This window comes from Scyliorhinus canicula, chromosome 6 (genome assembly GCF_902713615.1).
Source record: "Scyliorhinus canicula chromosome 6, sScyCan1.1, whole genome shotgun sequence".
Classification (NCBI taxonomy): domain Eukaryota; kingdom Metazoa; phylum Chordata; class Chondrichthyes; order Carcharhiniformes; family Scyliorhinidae; genus Scyliorhinus; species Scyliorhinus canicula.
The window spans coordinates 202,314,910-202,327,016 of record NC_052151.1 but is presented as its reverse complement, the minus strand read 5'-3'; the positions used below and the strand labels follow the sequence as shown (position 1 = coordinate 202,327,016).

At 45.3% G+C, this 12,107-nt stretch overlaps 1 protein-coding gene across 1 annotated transcript in view; it reads right to left on the bottom strand.

Moving 5' to 3' along the window:
* Positions 1 to 12,107, bottom strand: part of LOC119967809 (leupaxin-like) — a 45,566-nt gene that overhangs the window by 12,737 nt on the left and 20,722 nt on the right. Inside the window, exons 4-6 of the mRNA XM_038800813.1 lie at positions 8,000 to 8,096; positions 7,246 to 7,428; positions 3,974 to 4,147 (exon numbers count right to left, since the gene is read on the bottom strand). Of these exons, the coding sequence (XP_038656741.1) occupies positions 3,974 to 4,147; positions 7,246 to 7,428; positions 8,000 to 8,096 (454 nt within the window). The remainder of the gene's footprint in view (positions 1 to 3,973; positions 4,148 to 7,245; positions 7,429 to 7,999; positions 8,097 to 12,107) is intronic.

Genomic DNA, 12,107 nt, shown 5'->3' with positions numbered 1-12,107 from the left:
TCAACCACCATTACAGGCAGCGAATTCCAAATTCCCACCACCACCTCGACAAAAGGTTTTTCCTCACATCCTTTCTGAACCTCCTTCCCCTTACCTTAAACCTATGCCACCGCCCCCCCCCCCCCCCCCCCACGCTCATTGACCCCTATACCATCCTCTGTATTCTATCTCTGCCCCTCACAACTGTATGCATCTCAATCATGTCACCCTCAATCTCCTCTGTTCCAAAGAAAACAATCTAAATCTATCCAATCTGTCTTCATAACTAACACTCTCCAGCCCATGCCATATCTTGATAAACCGTTGTACTCTCTCCACCGCGATCACATCCATCCATAAATGTGCATTACAGAACTGAACACAATACTCTAGATGTAGCTTAACCAACGTTTAACAGAGTTCCAACATGACCTCCATGCTCTTAAACTCTGTGCCTCGGCTAACACAGGCAACCATTCCATATGCCTTCTTTACCATTGTATCCACCTGCTCTGTTATCTTAACGGACCAGTGTACATGCACAACAAGGTCCCTCTGATTCTTCGTGCTTCCCAGGGTCCTGCCGTTTATAATGCATACCCTTGCCTTGTTTGTCCTGCCCAAGTGCATCACCACACATTTGTCCGGATTGAATTCCATTTGCACTGATCAGACCATCTGACCATCCCGTCTCTATCCTCCTGTAATCTAAGGTATTCTCCTCATTATTTATCCCACCAATTTTCTTAACATCGCAAACATATCGATCAACCCTCCTACATTCATATCTAAATCATTTATACAAACCACAAAGAGCAAAGGCCCAAACACTGGTCCGCGTGTGACCCCACTTGGCACAGGCTTCCAGTCAGAAAGACAAACCTCAACCATCAGCCTCTGCTTCCTGACACTCGGCTAAGTTTGGATCCAAAATGCCAAATTTCCTTGCATCCGTTGGGCTCTTGCCTTCGCTATCAAAGTTTGCAGATGATACCAAATTAGGTCGGAGGGTGAATTGTGACGAGCATGCAGGGATCCTACAGCAAGATCTGGACAGTTTGGGCGAGTGGGCAAACCAAGCAAATACAGTATAATTTGGATAAGTGTGAGGTTATTCTTTTTGGAAACCAAAACAGAAAGGCAGATTACTACCTGAATGGTTGTAAATTGGGAGAGGGGAGTGTGCAGCGGTACCTGGGTGTCCTTGTACACCATTCGCTGAAGGTAAGCAAGCAGGGGCAGCAGGCGGTAAAGAAGGCTGATGGTATGTTGGCCCGCATTGCGAGAGGTTTCAAGTATAGAAGCCGTGATGTATGTGTTGCTGCAATTGTACAGGGCCTTGGTGTGGCCACTCTTGGAGTATTGTGTGCAGTTTTGGTCTCCTTCTCTGAGGCAGGATGTTCTTGCTCTCGAGGGCGTGCAGCGAAGGCTTACCAGACTGATTCCAGGTATGGCCGGACTGTCATATGAGGAGAGATTGATTAAGTTGGGACTGTTCTCGCTGGAGTTCAGAAGAATGAGGGGGAATCTCATAGAATTTATAAAATTCTCACAGGACTCGACAGGCTAGATGCAGGGAAGATGTTACCAATGATGGGCCTGTCCAGAACCAAGGGTCACAGCCTGAGGATTCAGGGCAAACCATTTTGGACAGAGATAAGGAGACATTTCTTCACACAAAGACTGGTGAGCCTGTGCAATTTATTGCCACAGGAAGTAGTTGATGCTAAAACTTTGAATATATTAATGAGGCGGATGGATACAGCACTTGGGGAGAATGGGTCAAAGGCTATGGGGAGAAAGCAGGATTAGGCTATTGAGGTGGATGATCAGCCATGATCGTGATGAATGGCGGAGCAGGCTCGAAGGGCCAAAAGGCCTGATCCTGCTCCTATCTTCTCTGTATCTATGTATGAGGAGAGATTCAGGTCTATATTCTCTAGAGTTCAGAAGAATGAAGGGAGATCTAATTGAAGTATACAAGATGCTGAAAGGTATGGATAAAGTAGACGTGGGGGCTAATGGTTCCTCTTGTGGGGGATTCTTAAACGAGAGGTCATAATCTTAAAATAAGACGTAGCAAATTTAAATGGATTTGAGGAGAAATTACTTCTCCCACAGGATTCTGAATCTGTGGAATTCGCAACCCCAGAGTACGGTGGATGCAGGGGCAGTGAGAAAATCTAAGGAGGAGGAAGACATCATTTTAATTCTATTAATTTTAATTAAACATTTTACCCAGAAAGGTTATGTAGAACAGGCAGGGCGTTGGAGTTGAGGCCAGCATGGGATAGCCATTGAAGGTGTTAGTCTGGGGAGACTAAATTGGCTATTCCCGCTTCCAGGCTATGTGTTCCAGGGAGGAGTTGCTCTGGCTAATTTCGCAAACGAGCTCTTGGCCTGTAACATTATAGGTAACAGCTGAGGAACATATCAACAATGGGCGAATGGCGGAGAAGACTCGATGGGCTGAATTGCGTAATTCTGCTCCCATACCTTATGAACTTGTAGAGGAACAGACAGCTGACACTGTTTTGTCGGTGGTGGGCGGTGTGAATGTTTGTGGAAGGGGGAGTAATCAAGCGGGCTGCTTTGTCTTGGATGGTGTCGACCTTCTTGACTGTTGTTGGAGCTGCACTCATCCAGGCAACTGGAGAGTATTCCATTACACTCATGACTTATGCCTTGTAGATCGTGGACAAGCCTTGGAGCGGGAGGGGGGGGGGGGCTGTAAGTGAGTCACTCACCATAGGATTGCTAACCTTTGACTTGCTCTGGTCGCCACAGTATTAATATGGCTAGTCTAGTTCAGTTTCTGATCAATTGTATCCCCCAGGATTTGTTTGTGGGGAGGGGGGGGTCAGCGGCGGTAATGCCAATGAATGTCAAGTGCGCTGGTTGGATCCTCTCTTGTGGGAGATGGTTATTACTTTGTACTTGTGTGGCGCAAATGCAACATGCCAATTGCCAGCCCAAGACTGGATATTGTCCAGGGTCTTGCGGCATTTGGACATGGATTGCTTCATTATCTGAGGAGTCGGAAATGACGGTAAACATTTTGCAGTCGTCCGCAGACATCCCCACCTGACCTTCGAATAGAAGGGAGGTCTTTGATGAAGCAGCTGAAGGTGGTTGGGCCTCTGACACTAATCTGAGGAACTCCTGCAGTGATGTCCTGCAACTGCGATGATTGACGTCCAACCACCACAACATCTTCCTTTTGCCAGGTATGACTCCGCCCAGCGTAGCCTTTTACCCCTGATACCCATTGACGCCAGTTTAGCTATGGTTCCTTCATGCCATCTGCTTCACTGATGTCAAGGTCCCTGGCGGTATGAGGCAGCAGTGTTAACCACTGTAGCACTATGATGCCACGTGCCATGAAAGGATTTTTCAGGTTGATAAGAGGCCTGTTTGGCCGTATTATGAACGCTCCCTCTATGGCTATCACGTTCCTGGGGCGGAACGCGAACCTGGTCATTTTGGCGCAGAGCTAGGGGTGCTGCCCACTGCAACACAAGACCTCATTTTGTGGAAGGATTAATGAGGTAGAATGCTAGTCGGTGACAGAGAGTGGTCAATGGTGCACTGGCCACCATATTGATATTCAGTGGTATCAACTTGAATTTATCTCTTGTGCGTGGAGTGACTTATAACTTCGCGCAAACCCACAACACCCCACACAGTCCCCTCCACAGAGCCTATCTTTTACTCTATATGTTGCGTGGTTCCAAGTAAACATTGTTTAACTCAATGTTATAATGGAGCTATTAATAGGTTGGGACGGATTCTCTAGAAATTCACTGGTGGCAGGACTCCCCGGTGCCACCGGCAATGTACCCACGTCATCGGCTTTCCCGGCGACACTGTCACTCCTGACGGATGCAAAATCCCGCCCATGGTGTAGATTGTAGAATAAAGAATAAGAATTAAAAAGCCTGTCATAATTAATATGTATTGAGATAGCAATTCCAGTTACTCTTCAAGGGCTTACATCACGAATAGGACCTCTGCAGTAGGCGCAGCGTGGAGAAAAGAGATTGTGGTAATCCTCGTGGCAATATGCTCGGCCATCGCGCTCGCAAAACCCTTTCGATCCGATTTCTTCTTTGCAGTGAGCACAGGTGAAGTGTTCCGGATGCCAGGTCAAACCCATCGCCGTGACAATCTATAAATCCCAACAGATATTAAATCAGCAGACAATGCATATACACAAACATATCAATTATGAATAGGAATAGGCCACTCGCCCCCCCCCCCCCGCCCCCCGAGCAAAATGGGCGACCCCTTATTTATAAACAGTGTCCCCGAGTTCTGTATTCTCTCACAAGAGGAAACATCTTCTCCACACCCCACACCCCCTGTCAATACCCCATGGATTGATAAATATTTTAAATCAATCGCCTCTTACACTTCTAAACTCCAGCTGATACGAACCTAATTCCTCCAACTTTTGACCATAAAACAACCCCCTCCCCATACCTGGTATTAGTCTAGTCAATCGTGTCTGTTAGCCAGCGCCCATCCACTACACACGCGTTTCGAAAGGTTTCCTAAAGTATCATCTCGATTGTATATCTGATTTAATTTCCATTTAAATGAATTTTATGGACTGGTTTAACACAGTGGGCTAAACAGCTGACTAGCAATGCTTGGAATGCAGAACATTGCCAGCAGCGCGGGTTCAATTCCCGTACCGGCCTCCCCGAACAGGCGCAGGCATGTGGCGAATTGGGGCGTTTCACAGTAACTTCATTGAAGCCTACTTGTGACAATAAGTTATTATTATTAATACGAAGTTAATGGAAAATATCATCCGTTCTGTAATGTGTCCCTGAATGTCCTGTGAGATTTGTAAGAGTCCATCAGAACAGTCTCCATTCCAGAAGAGCATTCCCATGTTCAAATATTGGGATGCAATTATCTTTAAATTAGTGACTCAAAATGGATTTGTTAGAGGTCCTGATTAATAATAGAATGCCTTTGAAATTCTGGTTCAAATAACTTCACACTGATCTAATTAAACAAGTGGTGTGTCCACAACATAACTAAATGTTCTTAGAGATGTAAAACAGGTTATGACTTCATATCGCCTATTTTAAGCCATCAGTGACAAGCACGAATGATATCAGCTGTTTTTCATTGTTAATATCAGCCATATCACTCACTCGCTATCATTTATCTTACACCACCATTGTAATTAACCATTATCGCATTCAACCATTTCATCCTGTGGCTATCAACCATGTTTCTCAACTACACAAAGTCTAAATTTACCCACCCTCGACTATTTCAATGCTACTCTCAGGAGCTAACAATTTGAATCCTCTTTAAGATTCAACTCATCCATATCTCTGCAAGTTTGAGGGCAGCACTGTTGCATTGTGGATAGCACAATGGCTTCACAGCTCCAGGGTCCCAGGTTTGATTCCGGCTTGGGTCACTGTCTGTGCGGAGTCTGCACATCCTCCCCGTGTGTGCGTGGGTTTCCTCTGGGTGCTCCGGCTTCCTTCCACAGTCCAAAGATGTGCAGGTTAGGTGGATTGGCCATGATAAATTGCCCTTAGTGTCCAAAATTGCTCTTAGTGTTGGGTGGGGTTATTGGGATAGCGTGGAGGTGTTGAACTTGGGTAGGGTGCTCTTTCCAAGAGCCGGTGCAGACTCGAAGGCCGAATGGTCTCCTTCTGCACTGTAAATTCTATGATCTATGATCATGTATGTGTTGACTGTGCTTCAATCAGACCGTCTTCTTCACTCATTATTGTTATGCCAATTGTTCGACACTGGCTAAGTAACGGCTAAGTATAATATTGATTCAAAAAATACACGTGCTTATTCCCAAACCCTCCCTTCCCAGAAGGAAATAAAAACAGTAAGACGGCAAAATAAGAATACCAGACTAATTGGTCCTGTATACTTTAGAATTGAACACTAGTAAAACGGGCAAATAAAACTATTAGTCTGAACTTTCGTTCTGGGATGCGTTCAACCGCTTCCAGGAATATTTGCTCCCCCAACACTAGCCTTCCAATCAACCGTGGCGACTACACTTTCAGTGATCCATCTCTTGTGCTCTGCAATCGTAGGAATTGCAGTTATCTGGCACTGACTCGCCTTCGAACAATTCACCCTCCTCCTCATCCCCAGCTTTTAATTACCCTTTCTCATAACTCTTCCGCTGATGTGATAGTCATAGAGATTTATAGCACAGAAAGAGGCCCTTCGGTCTGTCGTGTCTCTGCCAGTCATCAAACACCTGTCTATTATAATCCCATTTTTCATCACTTGGTCAGTAGCCTGGCGGGCTGTGACGGTTCAAGTACTCATCTATGCGTTTCTTAAATGTTGTGATGGTTCCCGCCTCCACCACCCTTTCAGATAGTGAGTTCTAGATTCCCATCACCCTCTCGGTGAAAAAGGTTTTCCTCAAATCCCCTCTAAATCTCTGACCCTCACCGTAAATCTATGTCCCCTGGTTATTGGCCCATTAACAAAGAGGAAAGGATTATTCCTATCTACCCTATCTATCCCTAATAATGTTGTAAACTTCAAAGAGGTCCCGCTCAGCCTTCTCTGCTCTAAGGAAATCAACTCCAGTGTAGCCACCTTCTCTTCATGGCTGAAACACTCCTGGTAAAATCCCTCAGCACCCTTTCGAGTCCAATCACATTCTTCCAATAGTGAGGAGACCAGAACTGCACACAATATACTAGCTGTGGCCTAAACAGGTTTTATCAGCCCCATCATCACCTCAATGCTCTTACAGGGTACACCTTGGCAATTAAGGCACGTAACTGATATGCCTTCGTAACCACCTTATTTACCTGTAATGCTGTCTTCAATGATCTATGTACATGCACATCAAGATCTGCCTGAACTTCTGCACTCCCTAAAGCCTTACCATTCGTTGTCTATTCCCTTGCCTTGTTAGTCCTCCCAAAATGCATCACCTCACGCTATTCAGATTTAAATTCCATTTGCCACGCTCTGTCCGTTGGACAATTTCCATTTGGTTTTGCTTCTGAAGCATCTTGGAAGAATTTTCAGAGATTAGGAGGTCATATTTTACAGTGCTCTAATATCCTATTTTGCAATTCTATTGGCTATGATGTCAGTTTATTATTTATAATTAGGAATGTTCCCCAGAAAACGAACAGTCATAATATCAGTTAAATGTAATTTCCTGTAACTGCCGACGTTAAAACGATTGCAACATCTGAAGACTCCCGACATTTCGAAACCACTGCTCTCAGTAGGAGGACTTACTGTCCCAACGATGCATTTCTTGCAGGAACTGCAGACTCCCTTCGCATCTGTGCTGACTCCAAGTCGTTGTAGGTCAGACTCCAAGGTCCCCAGCATACCATCCAGCGAGCTCTCTGCTCCCTTTGATGCTATTTCTGGGGCCGGATCTAGCGAGGTCTTTGTAGATTCAGTGGGGCTAAGGAGCTGCAGGATAAAAGAGTGACGTTAAAGTATTTGTGCGTACGAAAGTACCAGATACATGTGAACATCTCGATTCAGCCAGGCGTCTGTACAAATTATCAGGAGTGCCGGACTTCATTTACAAACATTTGGGAATTCAAGAAACGCTGGAATTAAAAGTGGTGTCAGCTGCAAACTTGCCCTCGGCAGTGATGCAAAGAAAGCATTTGAACGGTTCAATAAACTATAATTGAATGAAAGGTCTACCGCTACATATAATGGATGAAAAACCTGATAGGCCCATTTTACGACACCTTCTTTATGGGCTTAGAATTTGGAAACATTTGAATGTGGAAGGGTTAACCCACAACGTACACATTCACGCAGATCATAAGAATAAAAAGCATAACATTTTGTCCTGTGATACATCCAGCGTGATCCACTTGATTCCCTGCTCGGTTGAAGTATTGAAACACAATGGATGTCCAATTAGACCAGGTCCACACTGTACCCAAATGTAAAATTGGCCCCACAATCTCCTCGAACATTATCAATCACTTGCTGTTTAACATCTCTTGTCCAGTAAGACACTTACGCCAGCCAGGTTGGTCATAATATCATCCAACTGCTTGGCTGCTGACGTTGGACTCAACATGGTGCCCATGGTATCCCGAGAACCCTTCTGAATCGTACTGAAATAACGAGAAATGAAATATGTTAGAATGTCAGGCAGGCGTAAGGCTGGAGCAGTAAATTAATCTGGCATTGCAAATGCTGATGCTCAGTGAAAGTACTATATCAATATCCTCACTGCGCTCCTCAATCTCAGGATGTGCATATCACTAGCAAGGTGAACCTATTTATTGGCCTCTTGGTTTCCCTCGAGGAGATGGTGGGCCATCTTTGCAGGCGAATTGGGAGTCCTTGCGGTGAAGTTTGACCTATCTTGCTTTAAGTTCCATGATTTTGATCCAGCAGCGTCAGCTATGCCCATGGTGGCACGCGGGATTGTCACTGACTAGCAATTCAGAATCACAGCATCATGCTCTTGACCCGGGGTTCGAACCTCATAATGATAGTTGGTGAAATTGGAGTTGAATAAAATGTCGGCTAATAAAAGTGCCCATGAAATGATTGTCGAAACGTTTCCTCAAATCGCCTTGTCAAAACCTTCTGCACATTTTCCCCGTGTCTGCGTGGGTTTCCTCCTGGTGCTCCGATTTCCTCCCACAGTCTAAAGATGTGCCGGTTAGGTGGATTAGCCATGATAAATTACCTGCCCTTCCACATTCAGAGATCTGTGGCCATGCAGCTCAAGGTCATAGCTAAAAGAGCAGGCTCCAGCTTTTATGACGCTATGCGCTCGATTTTCAAGCCACCTTAATAGGTTCTGTGTATCTATCCAATTTGTTATCTTATAGAAGATTTCGATAAAATTGCCTTTCATTCCAGGGAATAGAAGCCTAAGAGTGTACGAACATCCCTATTTCTATCCTAACTACTGCACTACTTCTGCAGTGTTCCAATAAATGTACGGCAGCACTGTAGCACAGTGGTTCGCACAGTTGCTTCACAGTCCAGGGCACCCGGAGGAAACCCACGCAGACAACATGCAGACTCCACCCAGACAGTGACCCAAGCTGGGAATCGAACCGTGGACACTGGAGCTGTGAAGCAACAGTGCTACCCACTGTGCTATCATGCTGCCAACCCTCTGAAAGAGCATCGGACCCAGGCCCACTCCCTCGCTCCATCCCTGTAACCCCACCCAACGTACACAGGATTGGACACTAAGGGACAATTTTAACATAGTCAATCCACCTACCTGGCACATTTTGAGATGGTGGGAGGAAACAAGAGCACCTCGAGGAAACCCACGCAGACACAGCGACAATATGCAAACACCACACACAGTCACCCTTGGTCGGAATTGAATCTGAGTCCGCGGCACAGTGCCACCGTGCTGCCCCATATTAGCTCCAAATGTGGTCATACCGGGGTTATGAAGCCGAGGTTATACCCGCCCAAGCATCGTTTTCTATTCCGGTTATTTTCTGTACTTGTTCCTGGTGCTGTAATTGCATGTGTGTCTGCCCCCAATCTACCTTTGGACTTTCACTGTTTATGGTTTTGCAGCACATTAAGTGGGTAGAAAACATTGGCTTGTGGCCCTGCTGTCCTTTCCTACATTCTGCGTAGTATATCGAAGAAGCCTTGACGAACATTCTTTTCATATGGTACACACCACATTCGCAATGTACTCCTAGTGCAGGGCATGGATGCTGAAGGTCATAGGTGCATTTGGCTTGAGTGATGCGAGTGATTGGGTGCTCTTGCCACTTAACAAATCCAAGTAAGTCAAGAGTATTCTACCATATGCTACGGCAGCCTGGGCGAGTGGATAGTCAAGACCAGCCGCACAGACCCCGGAGTCCCAACATAAGTGAATTAACCAATAATTTGGGTTTTTCGAAGATCTCTAAGCTTTGACTGCTCAAATCAGTTAGAGCTACCAGATTTATAATTAAAATATTGATAGATTGTGTATTAATAAAAAGATGAATAGGTGAATTTATATAAAGTGGGAACAGGACAATGGTCTATCAGTCTACCTCATCCCAAAACTCCGTATTACCCTCCACCCAAGCACATACAACACAGACACCAGATAAGGATTGGTGGGGTAAGAAAAACGGGGATTAAAGTGTAGGTTTGAGACGAGTCTTCGCTGCTGTTGTTGCAGCCTTTGGGAAATACAGTTACTCGAGAGGTTCAGGTTGGCGCCATTCCGTCCTTCGAACACCCGATAGCGTTTCACCTAAGAAGTCCAGGTTAGTACAATTCCGCTTTTCAGCCACCAGATGGAGGTAGGTACAGGGTGTTCAGATGGTGCTGCACACAGGGCGCTCAGATCAGTAGGCCTCTGTTCTTCTACACCAAGTGGAGATTCCGCCTCCCTGTGCGATCCTTTCAGTCAACCTGAATAAACTCAAGTTTTCTCTCCTTTATCTGAACTTTACCCGAAATTCTGGATGTACTTAAGGAATATTCTCAATTTAAGATTCAGCTTTGAGTTCTTCCTAGCCCCTGACATCAATAGTTCGCAGATTACTGATGTTTGGGGAAACGGCTTGCACTTTCACATTGAAGATCTCATTTACAGTTCTGGTGGATGTCTGTGGTCCCTTTAAACAAGAGACTCTTCACAGATTCAGCCAGACAGCCTCTTTGAATCGTCTGGCAGAGAGATAGATAGAAGGAGCGAGAGAGTCTTCAGTCTCCTAACTCGCTGGCTTCATTCATAGAACCGAATAAAAGACGTTAAGTATCCAGACGACCGCCTTCTTTCGTGAAAGTATCTAACTCGCCTCACCAACCATAGACCGCGAAAGGAGAAGGCTCAAAAATCCGTGTCCACCGATTGGCTGCTTGCCAAGTATTTCAATCGGCATCACAGGTTCTGCCCAGAACCTAAAGGGGACGTCTTAGCCCAGCCCATCTGGACAGATGAGTTCCAGCTGTGCCTAAAATCTGTAGTTTAACAGAAATCCCAAATGACACAGGAACATCGTAGCAGCTAACCAGAAGACTTCTGCAAAGTAAGCAGCAGGACGGGAATAATAAAGGAGACTCGGGGCAAACTAAAGGTTTTACAACAATATCCTAACACGAACTTGAAGACTTCTGTAGTGCAGTTAATAGACATATTTTGAGGAGTCAGGGACTGAGCTGCAAACTGCAGCTCAGATGAATAGTGATTGTATTGATGCCGCTCTTCCAGTCGAATCTTTCGTCAAAGCAAAACTGATTGGATTTGAGGAAAGAAGATCTGACGGCCTAAATGGCGTGAGAAGGATTGAGATTAAACTCCCCATTGGTGCAGCTGGTTATTTCGTGACGACCGGATGGCTGACGTGGTACTTGCCACTGTGAACTGATGACTGGATGTCTCTCCTCTCACATCCCCAGTAGGTCTGGCAATAGGGCCGAAAGCCATTAAGGGGCGAGATTTCCCGTCTTGCCTGCCGCAGGAATTACAGTGGACGGAGCGGAAAATGGGACAGACCATTTAACGGTCAATTGAGTCTCGGGGCAGATGCGACCCGAAATCCATCCCGTTGTCTTCGTTGTCTTCAATGTTCCTAGAACTACTTCGTTCTTGATATCTCGTTAGTCCACGGAATTTATCCCCCATTTGTACCATTTCATTTTTTCTGAACTTTTTCTTGCAAAGATCGATCTTATTTCTATTTCGCTTGTATTCTATTGCATTGCCTGAGATTCTTCCATATTAATAACGCTATGCTTGCCGAATACTTACTCTCATTTTCCTTTTGTTACGATTGTGTATCCAAAAAAACTAGGATTTGCCAAACTCCCTTGTTAATATGTTCAGATGAGAATTAGTGCATTGCTACCTGGAATGAGCGGATTGTTTTGTGAGGAAAGTGTTGACGGACTGGGCTTGGTTCGACTGGAATTTAGAAGAGTGAGGGATGACTATTGAAGTGATAGCGATCCTGAACGGTATTGACAAGGTGGATGTGAAAATCATGTTTCCTCTTGTAGGTGAGTCCAAAACTAAGGGGCACTGTTTGAAAATTAGGGGACGCCTTTATATGATAATGATGAAGATTCTTTTCTTTCAGAGGGCTGTGTGACTTTGGGACTCTGTGCCTCATAAAGTGGTGAAAGCGGGATCA